The 19,082-nt window shown below is 44.5% G+C and overlaps 1 protein-coding gene across 1 annotated transcript in view; it reads left to right on the top strand.

Moving 5' to 3' along the window:
* Window positions 1–4,152: 4,152 nt before the first annotated feature.
* The window catches only part of ZFR (zinc finger RNA binding protein), a 64,113-nt gene continuing 49,183 nt past the window's right edge, over window positions 4,153–19,082 (top strand). The window contains 1 exon segment of the mRNA XM_019531919.1: window positions 4,153–4,255. Within this exon segment, the coding sequence (XP_019387464.1) occupies window positions 4,200–4,255 (56 nt within the window). The 5' untranslated portion in view covers window positions 4,153–4,199.

Below are 19,082 nucleotides of genomic sequence, written 5' to 3'. Positions count from 1 at the left end.
GATTTACTATCAGCACACTGATAACCCCACAACATTTTAAATGATCATAATGATTACCAATATGTGTATTTGTCATGACGTTTTGCTCATGCATAACAAGGTTAACATTTTAAATAGTCTCATATTTTCAGGTCACTGATTTTTGTGAGGACCATAGCAGCTCTCATATACTGTGATAATGATCATGGATATGAATGTATTTAAACTAGAGGTGTACTCATACATAGGTCCATATTGTATTGGCACCAGTAAAAGGAAAATTGACATTATCGACAATTGGGTTTTTTTGGCTGATGTGGCTGATAATGTCTCCAATAAATGTCACATGCATGCATGCAGCCACAGCATATATGTGGCCAGCCACCAGCTTGCAGACTAGCATCTGGCTTGTAAGTCTGGAGAGAGAAGGGGCAGGGGGAAGGGAGGGAAGGGGCATGGGGGTGGCAGATCAAGGCCCCTGCGGTGAAGGAGGGAGTGGGGCTGGAGCTGGAGCAGGAGCAGGTGTTGCCCAGCCAGGGTAGAGCAGGGTGTGGGATGAAGTCATGAGATCCAGGGAGTATGGGGAGGGCAGATCCTGCTGCTACTTGCACCCCAGAGGAGGCAATGGGGGTATGTGCCCCACAGATCTGTGCACAGGGTGAAGACAGACTGCCGCTGCAGGTTGGGGCTGGTGCCAGGCTCTTGGTGGAAGGGGGCATTGGGCTGGGGCTGTGCTCAAGGTAGGCTGCGGTGGTGCTGCAAGGGGGGTGCTACAGAGGGCTACAGCAAATTCTGGGGTGGCTCTCCCTGTAGCCCACCCTGTAGCCTCCACCCCAGTGTCACCACCACCAGCCCTGAGTGCAGCCCCAGCCTGGCCCACTGCCAGCCCTGGCACCACCCCCACAGTCCCAGCCTGCCCTTATCCTGCACCCCCATTACTCCACCAAGGGTGTGCATAGCAGTGGGATCTGTCCCCCCCACGCGCCTCCTGAATAAGCCTCTTCTGGCTCTGTCCCATGCCCTATTCCACCCTGGTTGGGCAGCGCCTGCCCCAGCCCCAGCCCCAACCCCACTCCCTCCCTCACCACAGAGGCCTCGATCTGCCCGCCCCACTCTCCTTTCTCCCCCTCCCACCTTCTCCCCCAACCAGTTTACCAGCTGGACCCATGCTGCCAGGCTGCTTATCGGCAATCAGATCGGTATCAGCCCATATGGCTTGTTAATAATTGGTCATTGGTATCAGCCAAAAAAATCTTTATTGGTGTACCCCTACTTCAAATCAATTCAAGAAACCCTTTGAAACATGGAATAAAATACTTCAGAAGCCTAATACCTCTAAATGGCTACCTTACAATTATTTTTTTTACAGTATAATTACATAATTTGGGTGTAATAAGTTTATTAAAACTGTACAGATTTTAGGACAGATATAGTTTATTAAAGAAGTAAAAAAGTAGAGCCTGAGAGTTTTCACTGCTTCTTGTTGTCATGTGTGCTTTTAAACAGGCTTCCAAAAATGAGTTACTTATTGGAGAGCACTTCCATTCTGCTATTAAGGATTGTACTCTGGCAAGAAGAAAACTGAGTATAAATTTAACAGGGGAATCACATGTGTAAGGAATTTGGTTCAACATGTTTGGCAATTCTTTGAGGATTTTTGGTGTATTTTAGGATGGAAGATTTCCAGCCAAAAGTGATCTCTTGTACAATGTTTGCTAATACTAAAAGGTCCATTTTGTGTTAACACTAAGTAGTATGTTTTGAAAGAGAAGTCTTATTTTTAGAGCTGTCATTCGTTTGTGGCAGCAGGACACAAATTTTCATTCACTGCTATGTAAAGAGATCCTACTTTTACATCAATGTATTATTGTGCTGATGCACTCGGATCTCTGGGTCTAAGGAATCATGTTAGATTGAGGTATTTGGGGCTTTAATCCTACAATAAGCACTATAAAGGCAGATATCTGAATCCATAAGATACTTCATTGCACTGGGCAGAGGGAGGGAGGTAGCTGAGTTTGTCTGAAGTTAGCCAGGGTCTGTGTCCAGTTTTGGTCCCCCCACTACAGAAACGATGCAGACAAATTGGAGTCCAGTGGAGGGCAACAAAATGGTTTGATGGCTGGGAAACATGACTTATGAGGAGAGGCTGAGGGACCTGGGCTTCTCTTGTTGGGAGAACAGAAGACTGAGGAGGGATTTAATAGCAGCCTTCAGCTACCTGAAGGGTGGTTACAAAGAGGATGAAGCTAAACTGGTCCAGTAGTGGCTGATGACAGAACAAGGAGCAATATCTCAAGTTGCAGCAAGGTTAGATATTATGAAAAACGTTCTCACAAGGAGGGTAGTAAAGCACTGGAACAGGCTTCACAGAGGGGTAGGTGGGATACTCCCCCACCCATGTGTGCCAGGCCCAGCTCCTGAGCAGCAAATGGAGGCAAAGGGCTGGCTGGGCCAGGCACTCCACCTGCTTGGGGTGTGGATCAGCCAGGGCAAAGTGGAATTCAGCGCTGCTGTGAGCACAGGCTGTTCACACTCAAGCGTGCATGAACAACATGTGCCTTCTGAGGTTGGGGATGCACAGCAACCACCCGAAGGCAGCAGTGGTGGTGTTGGCAGCAGGGGCCGCCCGCAGACTGCCATAGTGATGTCAGTGGCAAGGGCAGGCCAAGCGGGGACTGCCCGCAAGTGGCTGTGGTGGTGTTGGCAGTTGGGGGAGGGAGAGTGGCCAACCACCCACAGCGCTGGTGGCTGTGAAGGGGCAGTGACTGCCTGCAGAAGCTGGTGGTGGCCAATTTCAGGGGGGGCATATGCCCCCCCTGTGTTACCTGTGCATGTGTGTGTGCTTGGCACCCTCCTGACCACAGCACCCCAGGCAATTGCCCATGCCCAAGGCCAGCTCTGGTTCTCAACCTTTTTTGGACTCAAAGTCCCCCTCACTGGGCTGAAGCTCCCTCCGTGACCAATTTCAAGGCCTAATTTATAGATGAACCTGCTTCCTTCCTCACACAGGGGCTACACAGTGGTGGGACTCCACAGGCAGAAAGGAGCTTAAGCCTGGCTTAATGGTTAGCTTCCTCTCTCCTGCTCTCCTCCCCAGGTTGGGCCTGCAAGTAGGATACTGGCTAAAGGTTTTGGAAACATCTGAAGCCCCAGGTGGGGTGGGAGATGTTTGCCAGTAGTAGGACCACTTATAGTTCTGGACTGATTCTTGGATTTGGAATTTGTTTTAGCTCATTTGGAAGGGAATATGGAAAATTTCAATTAAAAACGTATCTCCTCCTGCCTTGCTGCTCTCGAGATTCACCAGCAGTTATATTTATGATGCAATTGAACGGTCAGTCATGTAATAAATGTAGACAGGTAATTATCCCATTATAAAGAGCCAAGCAGCTAGAAGGGGAGAGGTTGAACAGGTCACAAAGTTAGAGCTGGTTTCTACACAGCTGTAACATGCACGTGTACTAGGCCCTTACAGTCAGGGTCTCGGGGGCAGGCCAGGGCCAAGGCTCCTGTACAGGCGGCAGCAGAACCCCTGGCACGCGGCCTCCGCCCTGTGGTAAACAGGACCCCACCGGAGCGAACCCCGAGAACTCAGGAAATCCCCGCGGAGCAGAGCCAGGCGCATGCGCCCACCCCGGCAAACGCGTGAGGACACGGGGTTTACCAACAAGCGCCTACACATCCCGCGCATGCGGCCACCGGCGGCTGATGGCGACGGAGCGAAGAACTACATTTCCCATCAGCCCTTGCACCTCCCGCGCATGCGCCTTTCACGCAATATTCCCCATCCTTACAGCCGGCGGCTTAGCGAGTGATAGCAAGCGGGCCTGGAGGGGACTACAATTCCCATGAACCCTTGCACCTCCCGCGCATGCGCCGCTCGCGCAGCAGTCTCTGCACCCCCGCCGCCGGCCGGCATGGGGAAGCGGCGGGGGCTGAGAACTACACTTTCCAGGAGCCTTTGCACATCCCGCGCAGGCGCAGCGGCTGGGCTTGGTCCCACTTCGCCGTTGCAGCCGTAGGCGGGTGGGGGCAGGGAGTGAGTGCGGCGGCGAGGAGGAGGAGGCGGCGGGAGGGGGTGAGAGTTGAGAGTTCAGCCGCCGTCGCCGCCAGCCCGGGCCCGTGGGCCGTGTCTAACCGGGCGCTTCTTCCTCTCTCTCCTCCCGCCATGGCCCGCCGCCGCCGCAGTGCCCAGCCGGCTGGGGGAAGATGCCAAAATGGCCACCGGCAACTACTTTGGGTTCACCCACAGCGGGGCTGCTGCCCAGTACAGGTACGGCCGGGGTGCGTGTGCGGGACCCGCGCGGCCTATCCCCCCGCGCCCGGGGGCGGGGGCAGAGCCAGCCCCGGCACTAAAATGGCCCCTGACAGCAGCGGCGGAGGTGGGAGCCGCCGCTGCCTCCCCCGCGGCCCCAGCGTGGGAGGCCTCGCCCCAGGGCCCCTGAAGCCCTGTTCACGGGAGCCGTGGGCTGGGTCCCCCTGTCCGCAGGGTGCGAGCGGGACCCTGGATAGGCAGGGTCCTGAGGTGGTTCACGGGACTCTAGGGATTGGCGCCCCCATGATTTGCAGCCTGAAGGGGCACATCGGTTGCGATTCATCCTCCAACTCACCGGTTAGCGGGCTGCGTGCGAACAGGATAGTAAAGCTCTTGCCACAAAGTCCCGTTTGTTCCAAGCTGGGGACACATCAGATCTGAGGTACGAATACGTTCTGGTATCCTGCAATCAGACGAAGAACTGGGCAGCCTGGGACCTTTGTAAAGCCTTTGTTCCTTTAGCCAAGCAAAGGAGACATTGGGCTGTTGTAATTTAACAGTAGCTTAGCAAAATTTGTGGAGCAGGACACATGACAATAGGTCTAAATGACTTTAAGAGAGTTGCAGTAATAGAAATGTATGCTAACAACTGTGTTTTGAAAGAGTCCCAAAAGTCTTATTTTTAGAGCAGTCATGCATTTGTGGCATCAGAATGGGTATTTTCCTTCCCTGCTCCGTAGAGATCCTACTTTTACATTGATGTAGTATTGCTTACAGCAGAAGATGGCAGCTCTGACTCCAAGCAGCAGATAGGGAGGTGATGGACGTTAATGGAAAGAATTTCCCTGCCTCGGATGAATGAGGCCCAATTGGCCTGACAGTAGTTTTGTTATAAAATGTCCAGAATACATTTGTTGAACTTCAGATAGGATAGCAAGTGTTAATGTTTTTATGGGGGGGGAGCGAAACATCCTTGCTGCCTGGCAGAGGGATTAAATATTATTCCTGTTCCTGCATAATGAATATTAATCTTTAGTAAGTATTAAAAAGGCAAAACTCATCTCTAAACTGAATGGTAAATTACTGAGATGTACAGGCCTGCAATTGTAAACTGAAGATTAACTCAATTACTAATAGTTTCTTAGCGTTTACAAGTTGACTTGAACAATTGAAATTTGTGATTTCCCATTTAAGCATCCTGTAAAAATAAATCGTTGCAAGAGGGTGAACTGTCAAAACTGCCTCTATTTCCAAGTAGGAACATAACATTACAAATGGAAAACCCTTTTGCCATTGAGTTTCCATGTCCCATGTGCAAGAAATTGTTCCACTGATAAATTAATGAAGGACTCCTTCCTCCAAACAAATTTGTAGATCGGCCGAGATTCAGTGTAAAATAAGAGAGAGGACACAGAATATTGCCATAGCTTAGACATGAGACAAAGATTCAAACTTTTTTTTGGAAAAGCGCAGCCAAAGCAAGAGGGAAAAGCTCTTAAAAGTTGCATTTAAAATGAATCCCCAGTGTGACTGTAAGGTCCCTTATCAAAATAAGATTTGGCAGATCCATAGTAATTTATTTATAGAACTTTATAAATGTACATGCCACTTTGACATATTTAAGACAGACAAGGCATAGACAAAGAATACAGCAATACTTTTTTTCTAGTTAATGTAAAATTTTAGTAATCTTACAAGAACAGTAAACTGACATCTTTGTGGATGATCTCAAGTGTCTCTTTGAAATGCACACAGCAAAAAAATGCTTTGTTGCAGGGCAGGGTCTAAAAACTATAGAGAATAGAGATTACCTTTCTTTTTTTTTTACTACACGTATATTGTCTATTTCTGTAAAGGCACAGGTTCAGACGAAGAGTTTATCAGCAGGTTAATGAAACTTGGACATACATATTAGGGAATTGTTTTAGGAGACCAAATCACACATTTGAAATGATGGGTGTTAATTGAGTGCACAGTTAGCACTTATGATCTGGACACAAACAACACAACAGTGTTAGTATTTCCTTTTAAAAAATTAGTGCCTACCTTGTGTAAAAAGTGCTGTATTTTACTAATTTTTGTAGTGGTTACCAGTGTGCCAACCCCTTATATAAAATATTATTTTACAGAAGACAAACTGGTCAAGCCTTTCTGATCCTTTAAAAAATAAAATCCCAAGGGCTGATGAGCTGGGACAACTGTAGGCTTACCATTTACACAGGGAACTCTGTGGGTGGTCCTCTCATGTCGTGGGACCCTGTTTACTCTCTGAAATCTGACAAAGGTGCATGGGTCTGCTTGCATAAATTTCTCTGTATCATCTGAGTTGGACTTTAATTTTTAAGCATCTTAAATTAGGAAAGTAATCTTAAAATGTCTGACCAAAGCTATGTAAAGGAATGCATTTCACTGCAAGAGGAAAGGATACTAGGTAGTTATCTAAAAATAATTCCATATGAAAGTTTCATAATCCAGCTGGGTGAAGTTTGGGAGGTGTCATACTTCTGTAATAGGTTTTTACAGTTGCTTCAGCACAGATATATTTTTTTTTTAATATAAAATTTATAGGAGACTTAAATTGGTTTTAAAATGTCATGGTTGACATTCTAAATTCATTAATTGACTGATTATTCAGTTTTTCAACAGAAAAAATGGTCAATATAGTAGGCTTCATATACCATATATCAAAGGGAAAATAATTTATTCTGCACTGTCAGTGTTGCTGTGAAAAGTTGGTTACTAATATTTTTAATTCACAACAACGTATGATGTAGTATTTGTGTGAATGGCCAATCCAAATTTTAAATGGAATTAATAATTATTATGCTTTCATCCAGCAGTTCATAACACCACGTCAATCTAAAATTATATGCAAGTATTTTAGTGCCTGATGATTAGGTGACAAAAACAATGAAGTCATTGTTTTAATAAATATGAAATGAGATTTTGAGCATTTAATATATACCAGAGTATACTTTTTTAAATTGAAGGCAAATAAGGTAACACAAGTATTAGGTGCTCATTACACCTATCAATAAGGGATTTTTCTTATTCCTTTCAAACGTGCGCTGTTATGTCCTAATCTTTCTACAGTTTCTGTTCACAAATACACTAGTTGCATAAGAATAACATTACAATTTCCAGAGGAAGAGTGAAAAAAATTATAAAAGAAACGCATCAGGTAATTGCTGTAAATAACCGATACCTTTATCATTCTGCTAACAATTATATAGACATGTAAAAATTCAACTTCCAACCTACACTTTTCTCAACATACACATCACTAAAGAAATTAGCATGAGGATTTTTTTTTTTTGTGGCCTTTAACCACTGTCTGCCTGTCCAGGTTTATGTGTTGACATCCATCACCTTTGCATCTGTATATCATCATAGTTAGTACTTGAGACATTATCTCCCTTCCTTCCCTGCTAGCCAGAGGCAAGTTTAGATTTCTGTTGTAATTATTCTTACCCAGAGAAGTGTGGGAGTCGTGATATGAGAGTTGATACTGTTGGGGGATATGTAAGGCAAATATGTGGGGTTTTTTGTTTAGCTGCAAATATAATAAGGCAAGTGGTTCTTGTTTCATCAGGCTGCAAGATATAAACCTGTTCCAGCTTCAGTTAAGGTTCTGTGTCCTGACACCCTGATTCTCCCCTTGTCAGCTGAGTTGTTTTGTATTGGGCAATATCATTCTTACAGAAAGAGAGAAAGAGAGTTTGTCAGGTATCTAGAAAAAAGGCAGAAGCCTTAAATTTAGTTGTACGTTTTCAGTGCAGAGTAATGGATGATCTGAGCTTTCCCGGAGTGTTAGGCTTCATTTCATGAATTGGGCTCTTACACATGAAAGGCTAACTAAATCAGAGATGCAAAAGCTATAAAATGCATCTGTAACCTGCCTTCTGCCTCACTTCAGATTAGCATGGCTAACTAGATCTCTCTAGATCAGTGTTTCTCAACTTTTCTAGATGCAAAGAACTGCTTGGAAAATAATAGCTTTTAATTTTCTCTTGGGTTTTGAATACAGCACCCTGGTTAAGAATTGCTGCTCTAGATATAGCTAGTTGTAGTAATTTGGCCTAGTTGCAGCAACTGGATCCAAGTCGCACATGGTTGGATGCAGTCTTTTGACAAGATATGGGTGGAAGTGAACCTTTCACCATTGCGGAAGTGCAATGCAGAACTGAACAATATGTTGTATTTATACAGTATAGTTTAACAGTCTGAGGTCAATTGCTTTAGGTGAATGGATTACCATAGAAGAGGGGAGTTCCTCTTTTCAGAGTAGGATTAAATGGCCATTTTTTGTAATGGAGAAAGGTAAACACACTGGGGACCCCAAAGATCTCTGCTGTACAATGAATTTCGTAATGATTTAGGAATGAAGTAAATTTCCCTCACTATCTTGATAAATTAAACATTAAGTGACTAGGACCAGATGACATTTAACCAAGAGCTCTGAAGGATCTTGTATAGACCATCACTAGAATCAGCCTCTGTGCTAGTGGACTGCAGCTGTGATTTCAGACATCTGGCAGCTAAAATTGGCAGCAACCAGAACAAATTGGGAGAGTAGGGGGTACCAGGCAACAGGCAGTGTTAACTTCCTGGGTAGGGGCCATGCTAACACACTGCCTCTGGCAACTAAAGCAGAAAGCCCCATGGCCTGGATCCAGAGTTGGGTCATCTGGCCTATGAGATGCTTTGCAGGCTGAATGACCCATCCCTGGCTGCCGACAGTGCATATGTCACTAACTGATTTGATTCTGATGTCTCTGGACCAGTGTTCTTGATATAATGCCAATCTTTAAAAAGTATTAATCCCAGGGAGCAAAAGACCAGTAAGCTTAACTTTTGTTCCTGGCATGAAGGAAAAATTTATAATAAAAAAAAAAAAAATTAGTAGTCACATGGATAAATATGACATGCTGGAAAGAGCTGTCATGTTTTGTAAATGGAAATCATGTCTGGTCAATCAGTTGGAGATCTTTAATGGCATCAACAGCACATGAAGAAGAAGGAATCCAGTGGGTTCTCGTAAAGCTCATACCATCATTAAAAGGGGGGGAGCTCCCACTGCTGCACACACCCCAAGGAGAGGCATGTGCTCCCTGGATTTGTGTGCAGGGCAAGGGCAGGCTGCCTGCTGCAAGCTCAGGGACGGGGCTGCACCAGCTTCTTCCTGGTGGGTGGGCTGGCCTGGAGCTGTGCTTGGAGCAGGTGGGGGCAGCACTGGGAGTGGGGGTTACGGGTGGGCTATAGCCACCCCAAGGTTTGCCATGGCCCCCCTCCTAGTGCTGCCACCACCTGTCCTGAGCACAGCCCAGCCCTCCCCCACTGGGAAGAGGCCAGCACAGCCCCTGGCCTCAAGTTGGCAGCTCACCCTCACCTGGCGCACAAATGGGGGGGGCATGTCCTTCATGCCTCCCCCAGGTATATGCACAGAAGCAGGGAGCAACAGGCCCCCCTCCCCTCCACCATGAGCAGCCTGCAGCTCCATCCCCCACCTTGCCCCAGCTGGGCAGCCCCTGCCTCTGCCCCAGACGCGCTCCTTCCCTCACTGTTGGGGTCTCATGCCCCCCCTCCCCCCCCCCATGCCCTTTTCCCCCATACAGACTTACTGGCCAGACACTGCTCTCCATGCTGCCGAGCTACACTCCTGACCACATGCATGCTTCAGCTGTGCACATGCGTGGGGCATTTATTGGTGACATTATTGGCCATACTAGCCAAAAAAAGCCAATTGCTGATAATATAAATTTTCCTTTTATTGGTGCCGATTCAAAATGGACCAATATATTGGTGTATCTCTAATAGAGATTTATAAATATTGCATGATGTGGGGGGAAAATGAATAAGGAGCTGTTGTTCATTATTTGTCAATATGAGTGATAATTTCATAGGGTAGGATGCTAAAAATACAAGGAAATACTTTTTTTTACACAATTCATTATTAACTTGTGAAATTTATTATCATGGGACAGAAATTGGTAATGTTTTCTGGTGGTAGGCTGGAATGACCCAGCTCAAGTTGGAAGGCAGGCCAGCACCACTGCTGCCACTACTTTCAGCTACCTAGCTGCAGCATGGTAAAGTTCCTGCCTGCTCAGTCATGGCACAGTTTGAGCAAAGGCCCACCCTCTGCCAAATGCTGCCAAAGCCCCCTGCTCCATGAGCTGTGTCTAGTTGCTCTGTGGGCCGGATCTGTCCTGTGGGCTGTAGGTTGTCAACTCCTGCTATAGGACATTGTGAAGACCTGCGTGTAACAGAATTTAAAAAATGGGATGGGAAGGGAGGGGGGTGGCACTAGATGATTTTATGGAGGATATGGCACCCCACTCTGCCCTGGCTGGGCAGCATCTGCCCCAGCTATAGCCCCACTCCCTCCCTCACTGTAGGCACCAGATCAGCCTTCACACTCTTCTTCCACCACAACAGACTTATTGGCTCTCCACTCTGTATCAAAAATCAGATTGGTATCAGCCAGTATGCCTCCTTAAAAATGGGCTATCAGTATCAGCCCCCAAAATCTCTATCGGTGCATCCCTAGTCATAGTAGAAGCTGCCTGCTTATTAATATGTAAACTGTAGCTTGGCAAGTACTTTGTGAACACAAGAGTTCTGTATACACCTATTCTGTCTCTCATCCTATTCAGATCTAAATCTGTTCTGGGAGAATAGTATCTTAACAGCTGTGGTAGTCAGGTGCTGTAGCACAGTAGAGTCCAGCCCTTTGACCCAGTGGGCTGGATGGGTGGTGTGGGTTTAGCCTGTAGGCTCAATCCAGTCCATGGGCCTAATCCAGTATGATGGATCAGGCCCTGGTCCCACACACGATATGCCTGGGGCACTGACCTTACATAAACTGGATTGGGCCTGCTGCCCCAGTCCTAGCCCTGTGCACGCTGGATCAGACATGCTGCCCTGGCCTCCATGCCCCATGGGTTGAATTGGGGCCTGCCTCTGGGCTCCAGCTCTGTGTGCATAGGATTGGGCCCTGGCTGTGCAGGCACCAGATCAGGCCTACGTATGTTGGCCAGATCCCACACACAGGCGATGTCACTTAGCCTGTAAGCCTTGAAAATTTGAGAGTAGGAGAGCATTAGTTTTTACTACTGTCCTGCTGCCAAATTTCCAGACCCTTAGGGGGCTCAGTGGACTGGATTACATGGCTCTGCAGCCACATCTGGCCTGTGGGCTGGGGTTGAGCACCCCTACTCTAGTATACCAAGGCTTAAGATCATAAATCCATGCATGGATCATTGCATAGTGTTACAATTGCTAACAGTGTTCAGTCAAGAATTCTCAGAGTTACTAATACATTCATTTCTAGCTTTGTTCTAAACCAGGGGTGGACACTTATACGAGTTGAAGGGCCACCTAGGGAGTTTTGGTGAGCTGAGCCCTGTTGGGGCCCGGGTCAGCACAATCCCCCCCACCTGCCCAGCCTACCAGGGCTCACTAAAACTCCCTGAGTGGCTCTGCTCCACGCTTAGCTGGGCGGATGAAGTGGGGAGCAGTATCCAGGATTTGGGTGGGTGCACCTCAGATCTTGCTGCCAATTGATCCTGGGGTCTCCATAGAGAATGGCCTGGGACCTGTGAGGTCAGGTCACACTTGGCCAGGTGGGTGGGACGAGGCTGCAGGTGGGTGGGAAGTGGCATCCGGGATCAGGATGGGCAGGCAGGGCTGGGGCCAGGGGTGGGATCAGAATTACAGGGTTGTGACAGTGCAGGGACAGCTGTAATCCATTCCCTGTGTGCCCTAGCCCAAGACTGGCAGCAGCAGCTGGAAGAAGTCAATGCTGCAGAAGCTTCCAGGAAACAAATTTTCCTGCCATGCCACCCCAGCCCCACTGTGCGCTTGGGGGTGGCAGGACTAGCTGTACGCATCATAGCTCAGGCTGCCCCCAATGCCTGGGCCAGGCAGAGCCACGGGACCTGCTGCTGGCTGGATAAAATCCCTTGGCAGGCTGGATCTGGACCACAGGCTGTATTTTGCCCACACCTGGCCTAAACCATATTCTGTCTGTGTGTGTATACACCTGTATTCCAATCAATTTGTAGGTTTATAGTTTGAAGTAATGTTAAAGTCATGACTTGCTATGCTCAGGTCTGAAAAGGGTAATTGTTGAGGGTAGGGACTTGGAAAGACTTTTGGATGAGGCATTTAAGTGGTAGAATGCTCAAAATGTTATTGCAGTTGCAGCTTTTAAGTATGGAGTTAGCAGCCACTGTATCAGATGTGTGTGTAGTACTCTGCCATATCTGTAGTACTGTACTGTATCTAGTTTTGGACCCCTGAATACAGAAAGGATATGGACAAATTGGAGAGTCCAGCAGAGGGCAATAAAAATAATGAGGCTGGGATACATAACTTATGAGGAGGGTCTGAGGGAACTGGGCTTATTTAGTCTAGAAAAGAGAAGACCAAGGGGGGATGTAATAGTAGCCTTCAGACTACCTGAGGGGGGTTCCAAAGAAAATGGATCTCAGTGGTGGCAGATGACAGAACAAGAACAATGGTCTCAAGTTGCAGGAGGGGAAGTTTAGGTTAGATACTAGGAAAAACTTAGTAAAACATTGGAACAAGCTACCTGGAGAGGTTGTGGAATTTCCATCCTTGGAGGTTTTTAAGACCTGGCTAGACAAAGCCTTGGCTAGGATGATCTTGTTGGGGCTGGTCATGCTTTGAGAAGGGGGTTGGACTAGATGACCTCCTGAGGTCCCTTCCAACCCTAAATTCCTGTGATCCTATGATTCTACTTTACCTGCTACTTAAATGCAACAGCAGTTGGAGTAAAACATAGCTTTTCTGGGTACCATTAAAGTTGCAATGTATGCCTTAGTGAATAGAATTTGCCACATTGACGCAGGTCTCACCTGAACACAGAAGAATTTTATTTGGTGTATCTTTATACACACCCTTTAAACCTCCCCTGCTGTGTGTATACAAATCCTATTAAAAATTGTAAAGAAAATGTTATTTCTATGCTAGAGAAAGTACCACAAATGTTGCTGTTCCTTTTTCCTGAACTGTCATTTGTAGCAAAAGCACTTGCTAGCAAAAGGTTCTTTAGTAAAACTAATGACGTTATGGAAATAGTATAATGCTAGAGGAAAAAGTAAACTGTGCCTCATTGAACAGAGGCCTTCATTGAGCTGGCAATCATATGCAGCTACAGTCAAAAAGCAAACAAGATGTTAGCATGCATAAGGAATGGGATGGAGGTTGAAACAGGAGTTACGTCACAGTTACCCAGTGGACTGCCCTCACTTAAAGAAAGTATTGCAGAATTATGTGGCTTTTAGCCAAGGCAATGAGAATAGTTAACTAAAAATACAGGAAAAACGTTGAGAGTTCTACCTGAGGATCAAGAGAAATGCAGGGATGGAAGACAGAATAAAATATTCAAGTGGGTACATATATATAGTGAGGAAAAAGTAAAGTGAGGTTCTGTTTTCCCTATTTCAGAATGCAGGAAGATACTCTAATGGAAATAAGCAACATTCAAAATTGATACAAAGAACTGCCTTTTCATGCGATGCTAATTAGACTATTGAGTATTTTGTGTAATACAAGAATTTAACAAGACTCAAAAGAGGCTTTGTTTTTTATGTAGATAAGAATACTGAGAGATGTGATATCAAATTATAATTTTTTGGAGGAAAGATAAAACTGCACACTTCAGGATTTAAGTCAATCTATAGCTAAGGGATTAGAAAGAAACCTTCCTGGGGGTAGATGATTTTAGGGGTGTGAAAGATGCAGCCTGTAGAGCTGCTGCTGGGTCTCCAGCCAGTGTGTTGAAATGGTTCTGTGTACTCATCCAAATTGGGCCCATAAATCAGCTATGCTTGCCAGATCCATCGCACAGGGCTGGTCCAGTGCAGGTCCCAGCCACATGCAGTTCGTGCTCCAGACTGACCTTGCATGCTGTGTCCAGCATCCACACTACTGGTGCTGCTCATTGGGTTTTCACTTGTACTGAAACATACTGCATGCAGTTTGTGGGGCTGGTGCTAGAATTACAAGCAACATGTGGGGCCCAGTCCCAGGTGCATTAGTTGATTTTTCTCCCTTAAAACATGGCTCTTTTTATGACATTCTGTTACTCTGTTATATATATAAAATCAACACAGTACTTGATTGTATTTATAATCAGCACAATTTGAATTTAAATTCTGCCAAAGAAGAATAATCTCTTGGATTATGACATGTTGCCTGAAGGCAAAGGTCAATGCACAATTAGTTCAGCTATTTTTACCTAAACAATCTTGTTTTTTTGTTGTTGGGCTTGTTTGTTTGTTTTTTACTGTTGTTATACCTGGAAACTGTTAACATTTTTAAGTCTCTAGGTGGTCATACGCTCTGCACTTCAGCCTTCTGGGGCAGAATCTGAACAGAAAACAGGTTGCAATGCTCTTAAATCCATAAGGATATATATGCAGCAAATCCTTGCTAATTCCCCTGATGCAGGTTTCTGACTCCACCTGCTGCTTAGCATTAGCCTGAGATTCAAGCTGTGGAAAATGGTAGTTGATGCTGAAGATAGCTCTCCATGGACACACTTAATGGAACAATGGATGTTTTTACATGTGCTTGGCAGTGGGGGGGCATGCTTTAATTAGAGCCACTCTAACTAAAGAGCTCGCAGCGCCTCATGTATCAGTGTCCCTGTGCTTCAAAATGGCAGAGTTGGCACTCTATCTAGAGCTTTTCAAACCACCCGTAGTTAAAACACTTCCATCACCGTTTTGAAGCATGGGGACACCGATACACAAGACAGGAGGCTGGCTGGAGTGTGCTAATTAGCATGCTCCAGCAGATTCAATTAACTGGTTCTGCTCCAATATGTTGTTAATCACAGGGTGTTGGAGCAGCCTCCAGACTCGTCTATAGACAGCCAATGATTTTTAGAGCTGAATGAATAAAACCCATTTCATTTTTTTTACGGTGAAAGTAGTTCGCAGGTATTACAGAAATGTTCACTTTTAACATGGAGTAGTTTTTCTGTGTAACTTTAAAGCATTTTCTCAAGCAAATCTGAAACACTTTCCCATCCTTTAGCATGGGAGAACTCATAAGAATTTATATTGGCCATCGTGTTTTCTGAGGAAGTTGGGAGTTTGGGTAGAGGTAAAATCAGAACTAGTCAAAATATAACAATAGATTAGTGTAACGTTTAACATTAAAATTGCAGTAATCAAGGTTGTGAGGTTTTTTTGTTTGGTAGTTTTTTTACTGTTTAATGTTTTAAATACAAATGGAACGACAGCATTAATTTTTTTTTTTAATACAAGTGCACAGTCTAAATTAACTACTATATTATATTTTCTCATGGACCACATTTTTTCTGGAAAATAGGTTCCTATTGCAGCAATTGCACATTAGCAAACATTTTAAGTCTGTAGTATCCTACCCACTTGGAAGTCCATAGATACCTTAACTAAGCTGTTGAAGCATCTTCTGAGTCTGCTTCCCAAAAAGTTATCTCCTAGCAAAAAGTCAGAGCCTATGTAGGACATCAGAACACATCTGCATGTGAGTAATTGATGAGAAACAATAACTTTCTAACCCCAAAGTATTTCCTTTTATGCTTCAAGAAATCTATGTTTTACTTTCAGCCAGAGCCCATATCTAAGAAAAGGACAGGGGTGAGATGAAAGTTTGTTCTTATGCAGAAGCTGACAGTTGTCTTAAATCCAAGGCTATAAGACAATCATTGATGTAGCTTCTTATCTGATAGGAAAGTTTTTGCCTTTGATTTTTCTTTCATGGTCAATCTACATAACCTCTGAGACTGTTTATGCAAGAAATAGAGGAGATCTTTACCTTCAGCAATGTGCTGCATTCTTCTATCCATAATGTTTTTCTGAGAGCTTAGAGATTGACAGTTCTTGTTGCCTCCTTTGGTTATATTGTGCATACAATTAATAAAGTCATGCTCTATGCCTCTATTTTGAAGTAGGATTTTAGTAAGATGTGATTTTATTTTTGTTATTACCAGTTCAGAGTTAAAATCTACAGTAATGATAGTTTCTTGCAGACTTTTTTTCTGTTGAGTTCCTTATGAACATTGGTGGAATTCTGAATTGAAGAGATCTAGAGCATAGGTCATGTCTTCAGATTCTGTGTTTTTCAGTCTAATTACTATAAAGAAGTTCTCAGAGCAGTGATTTTCCTCAGTAAAAATCCATTTTTGTTTTCTGTTTGTCTGCATATATCCCAACTTTATAGAGTACTATCAATTCTGACCACCACATCTTTTTTCAGATCCGGTAGTTGAAGATCTTTGCTGATGGCACTTTATTTACTGTCGATAACCAGCTGTTCTTACATCCTTGTATTTTACCTGTTCTACAGGCCTTCTTCTAGTCTTTGGTCCATGACTTGTTTTCTATAATACCAGTTGAAAAGAGCTGTACCAGAGTTTTTTTGGGCAGTCACTGCAGTTTAGACACAAATTATTTCCAGCCCCCAAATTCCATTTTCTGAAAGAGAAGCCCAAGTTTAATTACCAAGAACAGCCCTAACACCAAGAATTGTTTTTAATTGCTGTAATATAAACTTTCTTTTTGAATGCTTATGATTTCTTCTATGCAGCCTAAATGTTTCTGTGTTGGATATCCGCCTCAGGCTATTTTTTTTTCTTTAGCTTAAGCAAAACTCTTCAGAGGTTTTGAATATCAAAGTGGAGGAAATGCATTAATTTTCTCTGTGAAACATTTGCAAAGTTTTTTGCGGTGGGTTTTTGTTTGTTTGGCTTTTTTTTAGCATTAGCCACTATAGCATTTCCATGGTTTGAAGCAAATCCCTTAAATTTAGCAAGGGGAGAGGTGGCATGCTATTTGGGGTATGGTTTTTGCTTTCTCAGGGACAGGCTAAGATAGGGCTGTCCAACTGGTGTCCTGCCGGCTGCATGTACCCCACAATGGCCCAGCATGGGGTCTGTGGCCACTGGTGCAGATTATGCAGGAGTGGGGTGAGTGTGGTCTGTGTGCTGTAGGCACAGTGGGGTTGTGGGGAGAGGCCAGGGAATCCCAGAGGTCTGCATGCTGCCTATATGTTGGGGAAGAAGGAGGCATGCCCTAATTTCAGTAGCAAATTCTGTGTTCAGTATGAAACTGATACATTTGCATGTAAATACTAGGTCCCCGAGCAACAATATGCAGGAACTTGAACTACCCATGCAGGATGTAAAACTAGAGAATATATGTGTAACAGAAACAAGATGGAATAGCAGTCATGACTGGAATGATAGTATTGAACGATACAAGAGAGAAAAGGTAAAGATGATTAGGTAGCTAATACTGTATGTTAATTACATAATAAGAACTGTGAGAAATTCAAAAGAATAACATGGATAAAACCGAGTCTATCTATATCAGCATCACTTTGGGGAAAGCTTAGATAAAAGGTTTTGTTCAGAGTTTTTACCTCTCCAAGGTTGGATTTGTATGCGACTAGAGGTCCCTGTAATGTTCTTAAAGAGTGAAATGCCATTAAAAGTAACATCGTTATGGGATAGTTAGCTTCCCAATACAGCCTGGAAAATAAATGTTACTAGTGATAGGATTTGATTAATCAGGATATGGGGTGTAATAGTAGATTTCACCAAATGGTTTTCTAATCAACATAAAGCATTGCTATTCTAGACTTTTTTTTTTCTTTTTTTTTTGGGTATTAAAGACATTATAACAAAAAAAAAAAAAAAGCTGGTCCAAGACAGTAACTTTAGACTGAATGATTCTGAATTGGGAATCTGCAAGATCAGTATAAAGCCTGGAAATAAAGTTGTCTGAGGGCAAAATTAAACTAATGGAACTGATTAATGCAGCCAACTGGATTGAGAAGCTCAGGTACGTGAGTGGAGGAAGGACTGGGAGTTCTTCAAGTCAGAAGTGCTTTTTTGTTGTTGCTGCTGTTCTTCAGATAGCTGATATTTTTCTAGACAAAGGAAATGGAGGAGAACTGAATTGTCTGGACCTCCTTTGAAATCAGAAGTTGTTATTTAAAATGAGGCTCAGCAGAACTATTAAAGCGTGGAGAGAACCAGCTTAGCTAAAGCTCCATCCTTGGAAGTGTTTAAGATCCGGCTAGATAAGGCTTTGGCTGGGGAGATCTAGTTGGAGATGGTCCTGCTTTGAGCAGGGGGTTAGATTAGATGACCTCCAAATGTCCCTTCCAATCCTAATTGTCTATGATTCTATGATACCCATTTGTTTTTGTGAAAATGTTATAAATTGGCTATGAAAAAAGTTCAGGTTGGAAATAAGAAAAAGGTCAAGTGAGTGAAAGTGAATTTCTGAGAATAAAAATATAACTGATGAAGTTTAATCTTAAATTACTTCATTAAAGAGATTACATGCTGTTGTTTGGTAGCAAGAAACAGGACTTGATGACGCATAATGTCCCTTCAAGTACTTCGAGTTGCCCATTTTTATTTGACCTGCAAGAGGTTGTACATACTCATTAGTAAGCCTTGTGGCAGAAAGCCACCTTGTTTCTCCCCAAAATCTCTGCCCTGTGACACTGTGACTAAAATCTCTGAGCAGCAACCATTTGATTAGGGTGGGTCAGCACGGAGGGGACAACACCCTGGCCGGTCTCTTTATGTAACTTGAACTGGCTGCATTCCTGAGGGAGGGGGGAAACCTGCTCCCTCTGCCTCCCTGACTGCATCAATTACCTGGGTGGGGGGTTTCTACCTGGGGAGCTGGAATCTGCCTGGTAACAGGTGATGTATTTCGAATTGGTTGGCTGACAGCCAACTGGGGCTGACCTCCACTGGACCAGGTGAATGAGGTCACAGGGGCTATATAGGTTGGGAGGGGGAGGAGGC

The sequence above is a fragment of the Crocodylus porosus genome, unplaced genomic scaffold (assembly GCF_001723895.1).
Source record: "Crocodylus porosus isolate Cpor-Errol unplaced genomic scaffold, CroPor_comp1, whole genome shotgun sequence".
Taxonomy (NCBI): domain Eukaryota; kingdom Metazoa; phylum Chordata; order Crocodylia; family Crocodylidae; genus Crocodylus; species Crocodylus porosus.
This window is presented reverse-complemented; position numbering and strand designations above follow the sequence as displayed.